The 16,988-nt window shown below is 40.7% G+C and overlaps 1 protein-coding gene across 4 annotated transcripts in view; it reads left to right on the top strand.

Moving 5' to 3' along the window:
* SEMA6A (semaphorin 6A) overlaps positions 1-16,988 on the top strand; it is a 304,176-nt gene that overhangs the window by 129,820 nt on the left and 157,368 nt on the right. For all 4 annotated transcript variants that reach the window (XM_082243679.1, XM_082243678.1, XM_082243677.1 and 1 more), the window contains exons 4-6: positions 6,960-7,020; positions 10,223-10,285; positions 12,369-12,470. In XM_082243679.1, coding sequence (XP_082099805.1) covers positions 6,960-7,020; positions 10,223-10,285; positions 12,369-12,470 — 226 coding nt within the window. The remainder of the gene's footprint in view (positions 1-6,959; positions 7,021-10,222; positions 10,286-12,368; positions 12,471-16,988) is intronic.

Below are 16,988 nucleotides of genomic sequence, written 5' to 3'. Positions count from 1 at the left end.
GAGAGGCAGCTCTAGCAACCACTGGCCAAAAAGATTCTCAGTTGGAGGGGGAGGGACTTTTTTGCTGCCCCCCTGCAAAGTGCTGCCCTAGGCCTGGGCCTTGTCGGCCTAGGCCAAAATACAGCACTGCCCCTGCAGCCTTTTTTCCCCTCCTAATAGTCTTTGTGGTTAAATAGGAGATACTGAGACATGGATTTGCATCTGCTATATGAGAGCACCTTCTATGGCATATCTTCTCTTTATTTTCCTTCACAAGGTGCAGTTGAGCGATCAGCTTAGAACATTTCCATCACTGTTGTCTGTGCTGAAGTATCTCTCTCTTTTTAATTACTGTGAGCTTTGGACCTTTGACTGGTGTGATATCCTTCTCATCATCTCTGTGTACAATTTCATCTCTCTCTGCTCTTAGCACTTTTAATGCAGAATACTGTACCAGTTAAAAGGGATAGGTAATTACCATAGCAGACAATAAGATTTGCCTGCTTCGTGTTAGCAGACTGGAATAAATGTGGGGATATGGGCCTGTTCTAATTACGGGCCTTTGAATGTAATTCATAGGTGATTATTTACCAGCGGAAATGTTCACGTCAATCATGCGTATGCATTCATTTTTGTTTCTATGCAAAATGTACAATCTGCACTCAAGTGAGAGATAAAATAATAATGAAAAACCGAGTCCCTGATAATATGATGCTTTTGTGTTGCTTTTTAGATTAAAAAAAAAAATTGTGTATAGTTTATCTTGCTAGCTCTCAAGCTGAACTTTAGACAGATATAAAAATACCAATCAATGTGGCTATGTAGTCTTTAAAATAAATTGAAATGTATTTTTTAATTGCAACTGGTATTAATACTTCAATTGGCATTAATATTGACCTCCTATAATCCCATGCACAGCATCACTGGCAGTGGCTAGACTCCGCAGGATCTTAAAGCTTGCACATGTGCCAGCAGGTGAAACATTATACAATAATAAGCACAGGGTTATGCCTCGTACACACGCAACGATTTTCGGTCGACCGATCGGCCGACTTTTGCCCAGTGTTGTTGTGTTGGTTGGAATGTGCTCTAGACTGCACACAAATTTTCTCGGCCAACAAAAATCTACTTCAGAAGTGATGTCATGTGCTGGTTGACTTTCCGTGTGCTTTTTCATCTCTGAGCATGCCCAGTCTTGCTCATCAGATTTTTGTCTTCCGAAATCTGTACTGACTGACGGAAAATCGGCTGTTGTGTTGACAGCCAACAAAAATTTTATAGCCTGCACACCAGATTTTTTTCGGCCGAAAAGTCGGAATTGGTTGTTGAAAGCATCATACTAACAAGCCGAAAAATCGGCCGATCGGACGTTGGCCAAAAATTCACGGCCAACTATCGACGCGTGTGTACGGGGCATTAGTCTCCTCAATGTACTACATCTGGTTCATAGTCACTTTAGCTGGCTGGAGTGTGCTTGACCCAATGATCTTTACCTAACTGATTCTGCTGCAGTGGAGAGCAGTGGTCTGACTGTGCTATCTGGCAGGGGTCATTATACATAATAATTATATGTACCTACTGTAGAGGTAATGGTTCCCTTTTATATAGGTTCAAATTGTGCATTCCACTACTTGCCTGGCATTCAACTTTTAAATGCTGTGTAATATATGGACTACCTGGGAAATTTTACCAGCATTTTTTATTCAGCATTTAGCTGTGCATGGAGCTTTAAGATGTTTTTTTGTTTTACGTTATGTCCTGTGTGCCCATTTAAAATAGGATCCCTGTTTTTGTTTCATAAGTAAATAAGGTAGAGAACAAATATTTTCATGTCTTGAGGGACGTGTTATACAAAGAAAGCATTAACACAGGAATTTTGCCCAACGCATTGAACACCCACCTTGCCTAAAGGCCTGAATGGTTTCCCACTGTGCAGATCAACACATGTCAAGAGATTCACTCCCCACAAAAATCCACAGAGCTGTTCATTCAGCAGCTGTTGTAGCACATATCCTGTAAACATACATTATATGAGTGACCATAGGTCATGAACAGCCAGTAGCTTTGAGCAAATAGTCTTCCTCCACAAGCCTATGCCATGGTAACTGAATCCTTACCACGATGACCAAGCATCTAAGAAGGTTTTCTCTTTCCCCTTTTACTAACGTAGCAAGATGCCAAGCTGGTTTATCACATACAGTTTGTGGAACTTACTGTTTAAGCAATACAAAGTCTTTTTGTCTATTATGGAAAGGACTGTAGTTAGTAGAGCTGTAAGGATCCTTTGGAAAAGGAAGTTTCTCACTGTGTTAACAAACAAAGGTGGGAAGTACAATTATCCCATTATGAAGTTCCATTCAGACAGGGCTGCCTATGTTATCCAATGTACTTAGCATTATGGGAGAAAGCAAGCCAAGCAGAAAGATTTTTTCAGGTTTCCTTAGAGTGCCAATAGTAATGAGGATTCCCTGGCAATTATCGCTATCCAAGTGAAAAGGCCTCATATTGCCTCTTTATGAGGAACTTGTAAACTTGTTCACGCAAACACATTGTAACCGTGAATATCAAAACAGCAACTTAACAGCAAATTAACTTTGGTCAGACACAGTCCAGGGGTTGCCCGCTAATGTTCACTTGTAGCATTTAGTAAGGAAAGATCGGGTACGATTATTGAGTGTTCTGTGTTGGGTTGCGGCATTGCTTTGCAACAGAACAAAGTGGGCACAGCAAATTAAGCTGAAAGCTAATGTTATTCTTCTAATGACCCAGACTGTGGTTTAGCCATTAAAGTGAACTGCGTGATAAACTGCAGCATCCAGTTCCAAGGAAGCAAACAGAAGTTCTTTTCTTTAGCAAACCCAGAACACTCTATATTACGGCATTTGGCAGACAACAGAACCTAATTACAAAAGAATTTAGCCACAAGCGTTAAGTAGTTGTTGGAAATCCTCAACTCATTTCTAGTTGCTTTGGCATGGGCTTTGATATGTAAACGGTTTACTAGTTTTGCCCCAGAATGTGTTATTAACCTATTTATTGCTGCTGTTGCTGCTTCACCCTTACATTATTTTTAGGGACTATACATGGAAACCACAAACCTGCTTGCTCATGTATTTAGGATTGAAAGTACTAACATTAGTATTCGGGTTGGTAAATCAAAATTTCAGACTAGTGTGTATAAAAGTGCTATGGATAGCATTTTTCAGGCGAATAAAGGTAAGAGCAGAAGATAGTCTAAAGGCGCTTTTCCACTGCATGGAACCGAACTGTTCGGCTCGCTTTTGTGCTTTTCCACTGCTGGTACCGCATGGTACGGTGTAGGAACGGTTCGGTACGGTACGGTGGTGCTTTTCCACTGCATGGAACCGAACGGTACGGCTCTCTAAAACAGTACCACCTCGATTGTGGTTCCAAGAGGTACCATACCGGTACCATATCCCACAGTCCTTTGCATGCAGTCACTACTAGCCACTGATTGGTCAGAGTATCGTTGTTATCCCACCCACTTAACTTTAGTACTACTTTAGTGGAAAAGCAAACCATACCAAACCGTTCCAACACCGTACCATGCGGTACCAGCAGTGGAAAAGCAAACCGGGCCAAGCAGGGCCGAGTAGAGCCGAGCCGGTACTTGCAGTGGAAAAGTGCCATTTATCATGGGTGTCCAACCTTTTGGCTTCTCTGGGCCACATTGAGTGTAGAGAAATTTTCTCGGGCCGCATATAAAATATATACTATAGTTAAGGTATAAAAGTAATAAAATGTTGCTGCACCCTTCCCACGCCGCCACGCCCCCCGCACTAATTTAGCACAACTAGAGGATGATCAAATGAAATGGAATCAGTATACAGAGGTTTACTTCTTCTGAGAGATAATAAACAACCATGACCACTTCAGTGATTTGAAGTGGTCATGGTGGTAGGAGTCAGAAACACTGCACATTCTCGCCTCACCCCTTCGAGGCACCTAAATTGTCAGGGGGCAGTGGGCCGCATTTCCTGCGGTTCTGGGCCGCAGGTTGCACATGCCTGCTCTAAATAAAGCTATTGAGGCAAATTAATTTTTCCCATGCATGGTTGCCTTCATGTCCACTAATGTTATCGAAGCACTTTGTAGCTGGCTTTAGCTTGGGCCATAGTCAACCTAAAATGACCTATGTATGCACATTGGATTATTGCTACACATCAGATTTTATTCCATACTAGTACAATACTACACAGAACCAACAAGGATCAATATATCTTCACTGGCTGCAAAAAACACCCCAGGGAATATGTTTAATATCTGGGCTGGCCATTCTGAATTTTAGCCAGTGAAAGATAATAAGATAATAAAGATTGACTGATTTGGTTTTGTGGAATGCTGTAAAAGTTTTTTTTTTTTTTTCTAATAGCTTTTTGTAGACTCTGCTTTAAAAAAAAAAAAACCTCAGTCCTCCTTTCACTTTATGGCTGTATGTAAATATAGGTCAACCTCCATTTGTCTTGTGCTACCCTTATCCCCAGGGTAGAATAGCAGACAAGTGTACATTAGGCCAGGTCACAGTAAAACTGTTTTTACATACTTGAGGCCAACTCATGGTGAAAGAAAAAAGTAAAAATTCTCATATACTTTAACTCTGGTACATTTTGCTAACTGAGCATCAAAGTGTGATAAAATGAAGAAGGCCTGGAAGCACTTATACTGCTGCCAACATTCACTGTTCCGTTAACATAGTCAGATCCGTGCAGTTCAGTAACGAGCTACAGCACTGACTTGCTGCAGCCCCAGTGTAAAGTAGGAGGCCATTCTACTAGATGGTATATACAACTAGACAATGAATAAACACTTAGCAGTCATAAAAATAGAATTGATGCTTCTGCAGCAAAAGTGGGCCCGCTGTTCACATTTGAGTATGTGGAATTACATAAACAGACACGCATCAGTTACTCAATGCCTACATTTGCTTTCCATATGAATAAATTACAGCGAAAAGCAAAAATGCTAGGCCTAACAGACTATGAAAAAAGGCATGAATGCGGTTGTCGGAAGAGCAGATTTGAAGAAATATGAAGACTTTGATACTGGCCTTTAAATAAATTTGAGGGTAGTTGGAAGTGCAGGCAAGACCGGATCACCCTGAGCTATTACTGCCTTAATGAATGGATTTATCACACGATCTACAACCAGTGGTGTTTACATGTGACCAAAATACATCACACCGTATCCCCACTCCAGCTGAATTGGGTGCCAGAACACTGCAGGAACCTTGTGGATATCCAACTATAATGTATGGCTATTGTTAGGGCCATAAGGGTTTTGGGATGACTGGTCCTGAGTAACAAAACTTCACTAATATATATTTATGAATGCAGCTAATGGTTGTAGCAGTCATTTAGTTCTCATTGTATATTTTTATTTTTTTAATCAGAAAAATCTTCATTTAACAAATTGTAGACACTTATACAGACAGTAGTGTCATTCAAAGAACAAAAGTAACTGTTGACACAGAATAGAGATGCCACACGAAAAAAATCAATAACAATATAACGTGTACCTTAGAGTACAAAAAACACAAAACCAAATACAAGAACATAGCATGGCAAGTAAATTGTAGGAACCCCAAACTGGGGTTGCGGTAACCGGTGTTACCCGAACAATATGAGAGTTAATTTATCTCAGACAATATTTGGGTTAAAAATGAGAGTTCTATGACTCTGAATGAAAACTTTAACACAGCAATTATTTATTTGTATATAGTTTGATAAGCCTACTTAATTTACAACAATCTAACTATTGTACATACTACAAAATGTAAAATATTCCTAGTTTAACTGAACAAATACAATGCATAGAGTATATATTCATATATGGCAACACCGGTGTCTTTCTGAAAGGACATGTTCCATACAACTTTTGGTCTACCTACAACATTATTGCTACACATGACCGAGCTTAGATTACCTTCCCTTCAGTCACATGCTACACCCTCAGCATCCTTATGAAGAACTAACTGGGGTGGAGCTAGTCCCGGAGTATTAAGCCAGTTCTGCCAAATATTTTTTGGAAGCATTTCTATGTTATGTTAATTTTTCATGTAATAAAATAACAGTTCCCCTTTTCTGTCCATTGTTTTTTGTGGGGTATGTGGTGACATCCAAAATCCAAGCTATTTGCTTTCAGGTTATATAAAGAAGCCTGATTAGTGCAGATGTTTTGGGGTGGGTGGGTAAACAATTAATCGTCAATATAACACAACAGGTAAATGATAGGATCCTGTGGTATAGTGACCATGAACACTGAGGAAAAGTTATCCACGATCCTTTCAATATCTGAATAGTTTTGGGCATCACCAAAACATATCAAGTCCCCTACATCTCGACTGCAATTCCCCAGCGAAGTTCTCATCTTTTACCCACCACTGAAGACATATTAGCAGAAATCATACTGGTTTATGTTGGTAAGAATGAGCATGGTGTCTCCAACCTGGCATTTTTGCATTTCAAGTGTGGAATCCATAGTGAAGTTCTCCTAGCGTCTCTATCTAAATGGACTTTCCATTCCCTCATATTTGCATATGCTGTTCATGGGTAACCTCAGGCTACCCTGATTTCCTGTCGCAGCTCAAAATGATTAACTAGCTTTTAGACTAATAAGCCCTTTTATGTGTTTATATGACTGTGTTAGATTGTATGATCCTTTAAAGGAAGAGACTGATGGGAATTGTTCAGTATGGGACGTGTTAGCACCATAATGCTATTTTTTTTTAAAACCTTTAGGTTTAAAAAGATTAAACGTTTCTCATATTAGCTAATCCTGTTAGAGTTTGTATTTGTAACCTGCCCATGTATTTTGTGAAATTTAAGTTGCAGTATGGTATAACGGAAATATATAAACTTTTTTTTTTTCTGATTGTAATTGATTCAGTAAAATATTGTTTGAGATTGTTTGAGATAAATCCATGTCCAATCTATGGTAATATTCTTTCCCTTTCTTTTCAGGGATCACATTTATACGATAGACCTGGACACAACGCACTCAGATGAAATCTATTTCAGCAAAGTAAGTGCTGTTTTGGAGTGGAGGGTTCTAGAGTATTGGGAGTGCTTGTTGCAGTCTTTGTAAGTGCATGTTCTGCTTACTATGCTGGTGCATAGAGATTTTCCTGTGCGAGTTTTAGATAAAATATTTTTCCATTCCTTGCCCATGGTAAATTAGTCAATTGTTAGACAAGCTGCCATTCTGTAACTAAATATCCAAAAGACCCATCATGCTATGCAGTCTGTGGGCAATGCATGCTGTGACTTGCGGTTCCTGTAGATCTTAGAGGGCTGTAGCTTTCTTTCAACAGCTGGATGACCAAGCATATTTAGAGACAGAAAATACAGTTATTTAATAGATGGATTTGTAAAAAGACTTCAGCTCCTGCTGCATGTTGCCTTGATAGAAATGTCTCAGAATGCCCGCAGGATTATCCATCAAATGGCTTTCATCCAGCTGAGTTATGCATTTGCATTATGTGTTAACATTTACTTAAAGCACAAACAGCCATTTTAGCAATGTTTTGTCTTGCTGTTAATAAGTGATTGCCTTAGCCAAGGAGTGAGTAAAAGCATTGCACTATCAACTTGATGCATTACATAAGGCATATCAGAAGAGTTATATGATTTTTTTTTTATAATAACTGGGCAGGTTCATAACAAAGTGGCTGTATTATATTCTTTCCTGGGTTTTCCAGCGTTTTCAGTATAATTATATTTCGTGTTTATGTTAAAATTGGGAATACATATTTCTGGAGGAACATGTGTAAGGAATGAAACATATGTTCAATGCATGTAGGTGGAAAAGAATGGGGCGAGGTCAGAATGTATGTTCCCAAGGTCAGGAGTCTACATAGATTGTGAGTGCAGCTGCTTAATGCCTTCAGTAACTCTAGCAAAGATTTATGTTGGCAGCTTAGGTCAATGTAAGAGCTGAGCTTTTACTAAATGCATTTTTGGTCCTATCAATATTGTGCTGGAATTAAAAAAAAAATGTTTCAGGTAGCCTTCTGCACCTTTTTTATTTCAAAAGCTCTCACTTAGCTACAGCCTGGAGACATCTCCCACATAATTTTTGGCTTCACATTTTTCCCCTACTCCAGGATGTGAGACAGATGGGAACCTGCAATGGTCAGGGTTTTTAATACCTGGTCTGTATATTTTCATGGCTTCACTGTTGGTGTCTTGGGCATGTAGGTTTCCCCACTGCAGACCAGTCTTACTATTTTTTCCACAATTGCATTTAAAATTTGTCATTACATGATCACCTTGCTGGTATTCGCCACTTAAGCCCCAGAAGATTTTACCCCCTTCCTGACCAGGCCCTATTTTGCGATTCAGCACTGTGTGATTTTAACGGACAATTGCGCGGTCGTGCGACAATGTACTTAAACGAATTTGACATCCTTTTTTTCCCCACAAACAGAGCTTTCTTTTAGTGGTATTTGATCACCTGTGCGATTTTTTGATCATGTACTATAAACAAAAAAAGAGCAAAAATTTTGCAAAAATAACTATTTTTCAAAATTTTTTATATGAAATTCCCAAAAAAAGAAATGTAAAAATCAAAATTTTTTAACATTTTTGGCCAATTTGTTTTCTGCTACATATGCTTGGTAAAAAAATCACAATAAGCGTATTTTGATTGGTTTGCGCAAAAGTTATTGCGCTTACTAACTAAGGGAAAGATTTTTGTCATTTTTGTTGTTTTTTTTTTTTTTAACGAATAATGGTAGCGATCTGCGGTTTTTGTTTGCAGGATTGCGACATTGCGGCAGACAGATCGGACCCTTGACTGACATTTTTGACGCTTTTGGGGGTACCAGTGACATTACTACAGTAATCAGTGCTATACATATGCACTGTTACTGTAAAAATGACTCTGGCAGGGAAGGGGTTAACTTTATTGGAGAAGGAGGGGTTAAGTGTGTCCCTAGGGGCGTGTTTCTAACTGTGCAGGGATGTGGCTTTTCATGTAACAGCAGAGATCTACAATCCTACATAGCAGGAACGTATGATCTCTGCTGTTACACCAGGGAGAATGACAGGCGGCTTTGTTTACATTAGCCGTCTGCCTTTCTCCCTCTGTAACTGACGATCGCGAGTGACCGGCGGACATCGGGTCTGCCGGTCACTCGCACGGAGGTGTCCGTGAACGAGCGGGGGCGGGATCGCGCCCGCCCCCTATTGGCTCACAGATGAGTGACGTACCGGTACGTCACTTTGCCTGCACGGAGCTGACCGCTGCAGTATATGTACTTGCGGCGGTCGGCAAGCAGTTAGAATCTATCCACTGCTTTGACCAACACACCCAAGCTTATCTCTATTTCTGAACATCCAATGACTTTGTAGTCAGGTACCTTGTAGTAAGTATGATTTTAAACAAAACAAATCTAGGAAAAGGCTTTGAAGGATTGGATATACCCCGACACTGACACATCTTAACACCTCTCAGCTATATAGTAAATAACATCTACAAGCACTGTTTAATAATTCTATACATCTTCTTGAATATGCATCACTCCCAAGTCTTCGCTTTTATATAGATAATAGAGCTCACATCAAAGATGTAGAAATCCTCCTTTGGAATGCTGAGCATCTTTTTCTTCAACTTTATACTTCTCTCAGTGTTATTATGCTGATGGTGTGAAACTCTATCCAGGGATTTCTATATGGCCTGCTAGAGCTGCATGCCTCATTAGCATATTGCTATGCCTGTGGTGCAAAGAGCTACAAGGAGAACGCTCATAAAGCCATCCCTTGATACAGACAACAGCTAAGTGTGTCATGTCTGTGCCTCTATTCATTGCAATACCATTTTTTTTTCAGCCTGACATTTTTACATCTTTTATGTACAATAGTGTGTTATTAGCGACACACAAACGTAAAGGAGTAAATATGTTTTATCCTGGTCTGCAGCGTAAAGAGGCAGCAAAGCGAGCTTTCTGGGGATCTGTACAGACAGGCAATCAACAACTGACACAGCCTTGTACGGCAGTATTGCCCAAGTGACCATACACCTGTCAAAGAGAACATGTTGGACGTTTCAAACATTGCATTACATGATGCCTTAAATAGATGACAATTAATCACAAGGGAGACACTTGCATCGCTTAAACCTCTGTCCTGCAGCTTGTTTCCCAAATTCAACTCTGACATTAAAAATCAACCACATGCCAGTCTCTGGAGTGCTAATTGATTTTCTCCTCACCTGATCTTTGCAGAAACTGACATGGAAATCCAAGCAGCCGGATGTTGACACCTGCAGAATGAAGGGAAAGCATAAGGTAGGCAGTTTCCATTTCTCTGCCTGACACCAAAGGTTACCCTTTAGACGCTTATCTGTGCTGGGAGTCTGTGATGTGTTATGGATCACAGCACACACTGCTCCAGTGGTAATTATTTTTTCAATTAACTTGGTGACTCTAAATTGCAGAACAGTGTCTTGTTTACTGATAAATATCATGTTAAAATGAATCCTGTACAAGACCCTAGGAATGGGATTAGCATTAATAGAAGGCAGCACTGCGTTAGCCAAAAAAAAATTGAACTTTTCTTTTATGAACAAAACTTCAGCCAAGAGAAACTTAGAATCTGGCATCAGCTCTAACGAGCAGGGCCCTCTAATTCCGCCTGTATTGAATTGTATTGTAACTGTATTGTCTTCCCTCACATTATAAAGTGCTGCACAAACTGTTGGCGCTATATACACCCTGTATAATAATAATAATCCCTGAAATTCTAATAAAAATGCTAGTTGTTTGGCTGTTGTGATGTAACGACTTCAGTACTTTCTAAGAGCCGGTTCACACTGGGGCGACTTGTCAGGCGACCTGGTCGCCTGACAAGTCGCCTGCCATAGATTTGCACAGGACCCGTTCTAATAGGAGCGACACAAGTCGCTCCGACTTAGAAAAAGGGTCCTGAGCTACTTTGGGGCGACCTGGAGCGACCTGCATTGACTTCAATGATATGAAGTCCGTACATGCCGCTCCGAGGTCGCAGTGCGAGCTGCGCACCGTGACTTCACAGGTCGCCCCGGCAAGTCGGGTCACGCCTATGTGAACCGGCTCTAAGTCTTCCATTTCCAACATGCATGGGTTCCAACTTGATGTCCAAGCTGTAAAAGCATTTTCAGATAGCCCATAGTTTTTGTTTTTCTTAACTGGTTGGGGCCTGTCTGTCCTGATGAAACATTGGCACCAGATTGGAGGTGAGGGGAAATCTCTTCAGATGGGCCACAGATAGAAAAAATACCTAAGAAGGGTTCTAACCGTTCTCCACTCTATACAAATCTACAAAAAAAAAATTGTTTGGTTAGAGACACACTTTGAACTGAGGTTTTCTTAAAGAATGCATGTTATGATTTCTTTGAAGTTTAAAGTGTAATTTCCTTGCATGATTAATTTAAAAAATAACATTGTTTCAGCAGCTCTTTGAAACAGAATTTTGTGTCATTCTGCCCCTTACTGACTACTCTGCTAATAGAGCGTGACAAAGTGACAGCCTGGTGCATCGTGCCTGGCATTTAATAACTTCCTATTATTAATCAATGATTAAAGGCAACCAACTGGAAACCTTCTGGTTACAAACAAAGGCATACATTTTTACGGGGCAGAATAGGCTGTGGAAATCCTTAAGATGACTCCGTATGATTATGAAAGTGACTGAAGTAAAATAGGGTGCCCATACATGAGTTTACCTATGAGCCGAAACCAGCCACTTTATGCTGAAATAGGCATCAATCTCACGTCTTTGGTAAGCCCACTGTTTTCAGATGAATGCATTAGAAACCCTGCTCCAATCACTATTCTTACCCCTGAGATAACTGGTGCCCAGAGTAGTATTTGGTCCCATCTCCATGGATGATGCATTTATAATTTATAGACAGCTAGAAAGAATAAGACTCGATTCACACTAGCGCGACTTGTCAGGCGACTTGTCAGCCTGACAAGTCGCGCTCCCTCGCAGTCCATTGGCTACTGCAGGACCCGTTCGAATAGGAGCGACAAAAGTCGCTCCGACTTAGAAAAAGGGTCCTGTACTACTTTGGGGCGACCTCGGAGCGACTTGCATAGACTTCCATTATGTGAAGTCCATGCAAGTCGCTCCGAAGTCGCGGTGCAAGGGAATGCACAAGTCGCCCCCGAAGTAGTACAGAGTCATGCCGCCCCAGTGTGAACCGGCCCTAAAGCATCTAAATCAGAGATTTGCTGCACTATGGGACACGGAATCATGGCTGGGTAAACAAGAATGTTGAATGGAATCATGGCAGGTTAGACAAATAAGATAGATGTAATAGTTGATGTAATGGCATCTTGATAACTTGCTGTGCTGGACCTAAACATTTTTTTTTTTCCCTATCTGTAGGATGAATGTCATAATTTTATTAAGGTTCTACTAAAAAGGGATGAAGAAACATTGTTTGTCTGTGGAACAAATGCCTTTAATCCTTCCTGTAGAAATTATAGGGTAAGTATTTATACATGTTTTATTTAATTATTTCAGATCTAAAAAAGGTTAACCGAGCTGACTTTAGAATATATAATACCACTCACCAGTGTTACACACCAGTGTGTGTACATTTTATTTATTACAGGCATTTGTATAATGGTGACAGTTTACACAGTGCTTTACGGCACATAAAAACCAGTTCTTGATGTTCCAAACGTTTTCATCAAGAGTGCAACAAAGTGCGGTAATAGAAAGGAGCCAATCAGAATTCACTTTACTGAAGCTAAACCAGTACTTGACTTCGGGAAACTACGTTTGAAATAAATGCAATGGAGACAATGGGCACAATTCACTAAGCAATATTTTACCGCATCCAGGTAAAATAACACACAATGTTAAAAAAAAAAACTATGTAATTCATGAAGAAAGTTCTTAAAATCTCGCATGCATTATCTTTCCAACGTATGCCTTAAATACTACTTGAAACCATGCGGTAAGTTATCGCAAGTATCTGATATGATGCTGAACCAAAAAAAGTGTAAGGCAGCCAACAATTTAGTCATGGGTGGTATGGCATGGCTTCTCTGTTTTGAAGGTTCAAGGTACCCAATGAGTTGGGTATAAAGCTCTATGATAAATGGCTAGGATAACCTGAAATGGAGGGTCTGACCATTGCCATAGTTATCGCATAGTTATTGCAAGCTTCGACCAGTACTTAATTACCGCATGCATTTATTTCATTTTTTGAATTGACTTTATTGCCTTTTTATGCAGTATTTAACAAACGTGTTTGTGCTGAATCCTGCATAGGAGCAATAGTGAATTGACCTTTTCATTATCGCATGCATAAGTGGTCACATGACCCTCATAACACATGCAATTCACATGTGCAGTGCCCTCTGAAGAGCAATCCACATTATATTATCTCCTCACCACCCAATTTAGTCCCTTAAATGCAGCACTACCATTTGCACAGGTTGGGCAGTCACAGCTGAATGTACTCGCCACATTAATGCCCTAATCTGGGCAGTGTATATATAGCTATGCGAATGAGCCTCTATTGGTTGCTATGGTTTGAACTGTTTAAATCCTGTGGACCTGCAAATAACTGTACCAGTGCCAATAAAAGAGAAGTATGGTCAAAGCTGTTTTGGCCATACTTCTCTTGTGGGTCACAGGAGCGCACTTATTTGTGTGCTCCTGTAACCCAGAATCAGCTTACAGCAGGCTGAAGCCCGCTGTCGGCTGAAGTCACAGAGCCACTCCAGACTCTGAAGCGATCCCAACAATAATTTTAGGATTCACCCAGATGCCTTACAGACAGCCTGAGCCAGTCGCACCTGCCCGGTCCTCCAGTGAGTGATGCAAAGCAGAGACTGAAAGTGACTGCTCTCTGCTCGGAGCGAACCCTGCAGCTGTCCCTCGCCAGCTCGAAGCCTAAGAACTGAGCAATTAACGACTGCTGATTGCTCAGTTCTTAGGCTTAGAGCTGGCGAGGGACAGCTGCAGGATCGGAGCAATGCTGCAGCAGGTAGGTAAGTATGTATGTTTATTTTTTTACTATTCCCAGACTTCTCATTTTAGGCCCTTTTCACACATGGGCCATTTTCTGCTTAAAGTTTGTGGCTCTAAAACGCTCAACAAGCCAAATTCATTCATTTATTTCACTGCCCCCTGTTCACATCTGAGCATTCTGGCCCCTAACGCAAAATGCCTGTCGCTAAAAAAAGTACATGAGCTTCTTTTTGGCATATTGGGCCCCATAGGCTTCAATGGGAATGCCTGAAAATGTGCGACATGAGCATTTTACGAGCAGGTGGTCACACGTTTTCTTTTCAAACAGCAGCTCTCCCCTCAATCTCCTCCACCTCTCTTCCCCCTAGTGCTTTCTATTGGCTAAACAAAAATGCTTTAGGCTGGGTTTACACATATGCGGGTTCGTGCCTAGGGATCACCTGTCATGCGATTTGGATGTGGGGAAACATGCATCCAATTTGCATATGTGTGAACCTAGCCTTAAGCTGTAAAACGATTGGAATAAGCTACTAAAACACCTGTAAAACACTTCTAAAAATGCTCAAAAACTCCCCCAAAAAACACCTAAAAGTCGCTCTGCTTAGGTGTGAATGCAGCCTTAATGTCCGAAGGTAGTATTACATGGCCTTTAAGTCCCGGTTCACACTTCTGCGATGCGGGAACGCTGCGAATATGCAGCGTGTTCCCGCATTGCATCCGCACCCCTGGCAGTTCACACTGCCATATGCAATATGCAGGGGGTGTCAATTAAAAGTTAACGACACCCCCAGTTGAGATCCCATATCGCAGTGTGATCTGCAAGTTTGCACTAGTGTGAAGCACCATGCGATCCGATTCTGCTGCGGATATAAAAAAGGGTCATGTGTGTGTTTAGTGCGATTGCGGTGCGAATTCAGCCATACAAAGTCTATGGCTGAAATTTGCACTGCACAGAGATCAATTATAATTTAGGAGCAGTGCGCTCCGAATTACATGCGATCTCCGCGATCACACAAATGTGAACCGGCCCTAAACAATTATCAATAGGCTTGTATGGCAGTAGGTTTTTATTGTATTAGGCCCAAAATGTGTTTTTTTTTTTTTTTGTGTTAAACTGCTATTCATTTTTATGAAGTTTTAACACAAAACCTACTCAAGCTTGAATAAGCTGTATGCAAGTTGTAAAAAATGTTGCTCTATATTTGAGCTTTTTCTGTGCTAAGACCAAAGGTTTTGGATCTACAGATGACTACAGGGCATGAAGACACGATTTGCATATCTCCACCTGCCATTCTTAAATGAGGACCATTTGTGTGTTCAATATTAATGAAATGTGTGGAGGCCTTCTGTTGTAAGAGGATAATTCCACAATAACACTTTAATGAAATGCACTTCATTTTCTGGTTACAATCTGTATGCTGTTTACATGCAGCAGGCCCAATAAAAATCGTCTTTTGGCATGTTGTTTCTATAACCCAACTAGACAGATAAATTAGCCAAGTGTGCTGTCATGAGGCCTTGCAGATAACTGAGCGGGTTGCACACCTGCGTTACTATGCTGGAATTTGGTATCTTTCCCTCTTATCTTTCTCACCACTGCAGGCCTTGGAAAATAAACTACCTCACGATCCCAAGGGCCTGTCTATTCCACTGATAATCATCCATAGCTGTGGGGGCAGCAGCTGATTGTTTACCTCCCATAGATCTTTCTCTTCTCTCAATGCACGCTACAGTATTTTGCCTTCAATACTGAAAATGTGGGCACTTTGTCTGGTAATTTTATTATACCAAAGTGAATAAACAAAATGCAGTATTTTTAATGAATACCTTCTCGCTGTTTTCTAATGAAACGGGTGGGAGTTTGTTAAATACTTACCAGTCAGTGTGCGTCTTGCTGCTATTTTCAGGCATTGGATGTTAAATTAGACAAATCTCTACACAGTCACATTGGTTTTCGGTGTTGGGCACTTGAGTTCTTTAGATAAAAATGGGCACCTGTTTTTAGAATTCTAAGGGAAGCCGGAGCTAGTAGAGGGTGCGTCTTTCTTTTTAATCCTTTTGTTTATCAGTGCTGGTTGCGTGTTCGAAAAGTCTGCTTTTCCTGCACTCCTCCACCATTCTCCGCGTGTAGCTGGGAGGAATACGCAGCTGGTTTTCCAATAGCTGTGCCAAGCACTGACTTCCCTTACTCCCCTTGTCATCAATTCATTCTCATGCGTTACAATTAATGTTTCTAACAAGTCCTAATAAGTTGCCTTAGCTCTTTTTTTGGAAATATATTTTTTTACATAATACAAGTGATCCATCTCTTCCGTTTTCACAGATGTTTTCTTACAATACTGGCCTGCCTTAGTAGATATCATCACCTGCTGTCCATGTCATTTGAACCACAAGTGAGATGTGAAGGGGAAACGCACCCCAGTTAACATGGACACCTGTGTTCTCCCTGTCTGTTCGGCAGGCTTTGCAGATGGTACTCCATCAACCTTTGACACGCTGAACAGATGAGGGAGCTTCTTTCCCGGGCAGCAAAGTAAAAAGGCAGATGGGCATCATAGGTGGAATAAGCCCAGCTTATTTCCTTTCTTCCAACTCCAGCTTGGCTGTACTGCCCACAAAAGTAATTGCTTTCTGAAAGGCTGGACAGTGGAAATTCATGACAGGAAACAAATGATGACAGGTCCTCAGCTGAGTGATGAAGGCTTTATAACATATGAGTTAAAAAGTTAATTGCTGCCTGGTACGGCCAGGAAGGTTATTTCTCACGAACCTTAAGCAGTTTTTGATTTATGTCAGGTATACCATTGCGGGGAATGTATCTGCAAGATGGATTGCATTCAAATTTGCAAAATACAACAATGATGTATGATTTGCTTCAGTTCCTGGTACTGGTTTCTCTTCAAATACAAGCTGTGATAGCACAGCATCAATAGACACTGACGTTTGACTTTATCTTTTATGCTTTACCTGTTGACGCATGATATTAACATCTGTTGGATCCATAACAAGGAGTATATGCCT

The sequence above is a fragment of the Pelophylax lessonae genome (genome assembly GCF_965119305.1).
Source record: "Pelophylax lessonae genome assembly, chromosome: 1".
Lineage (NCBI taxonomy): Eukaryota > Metazoa > Chordata > Amphibia > Anura > Ranidae > Pelophylax > Pelophylax lessonae.
The sequence above is the reverse complement of the archived record's forward strand: the minus strand, read 5'-3'. Positions and strand labels throughout refer to the sequence as shown.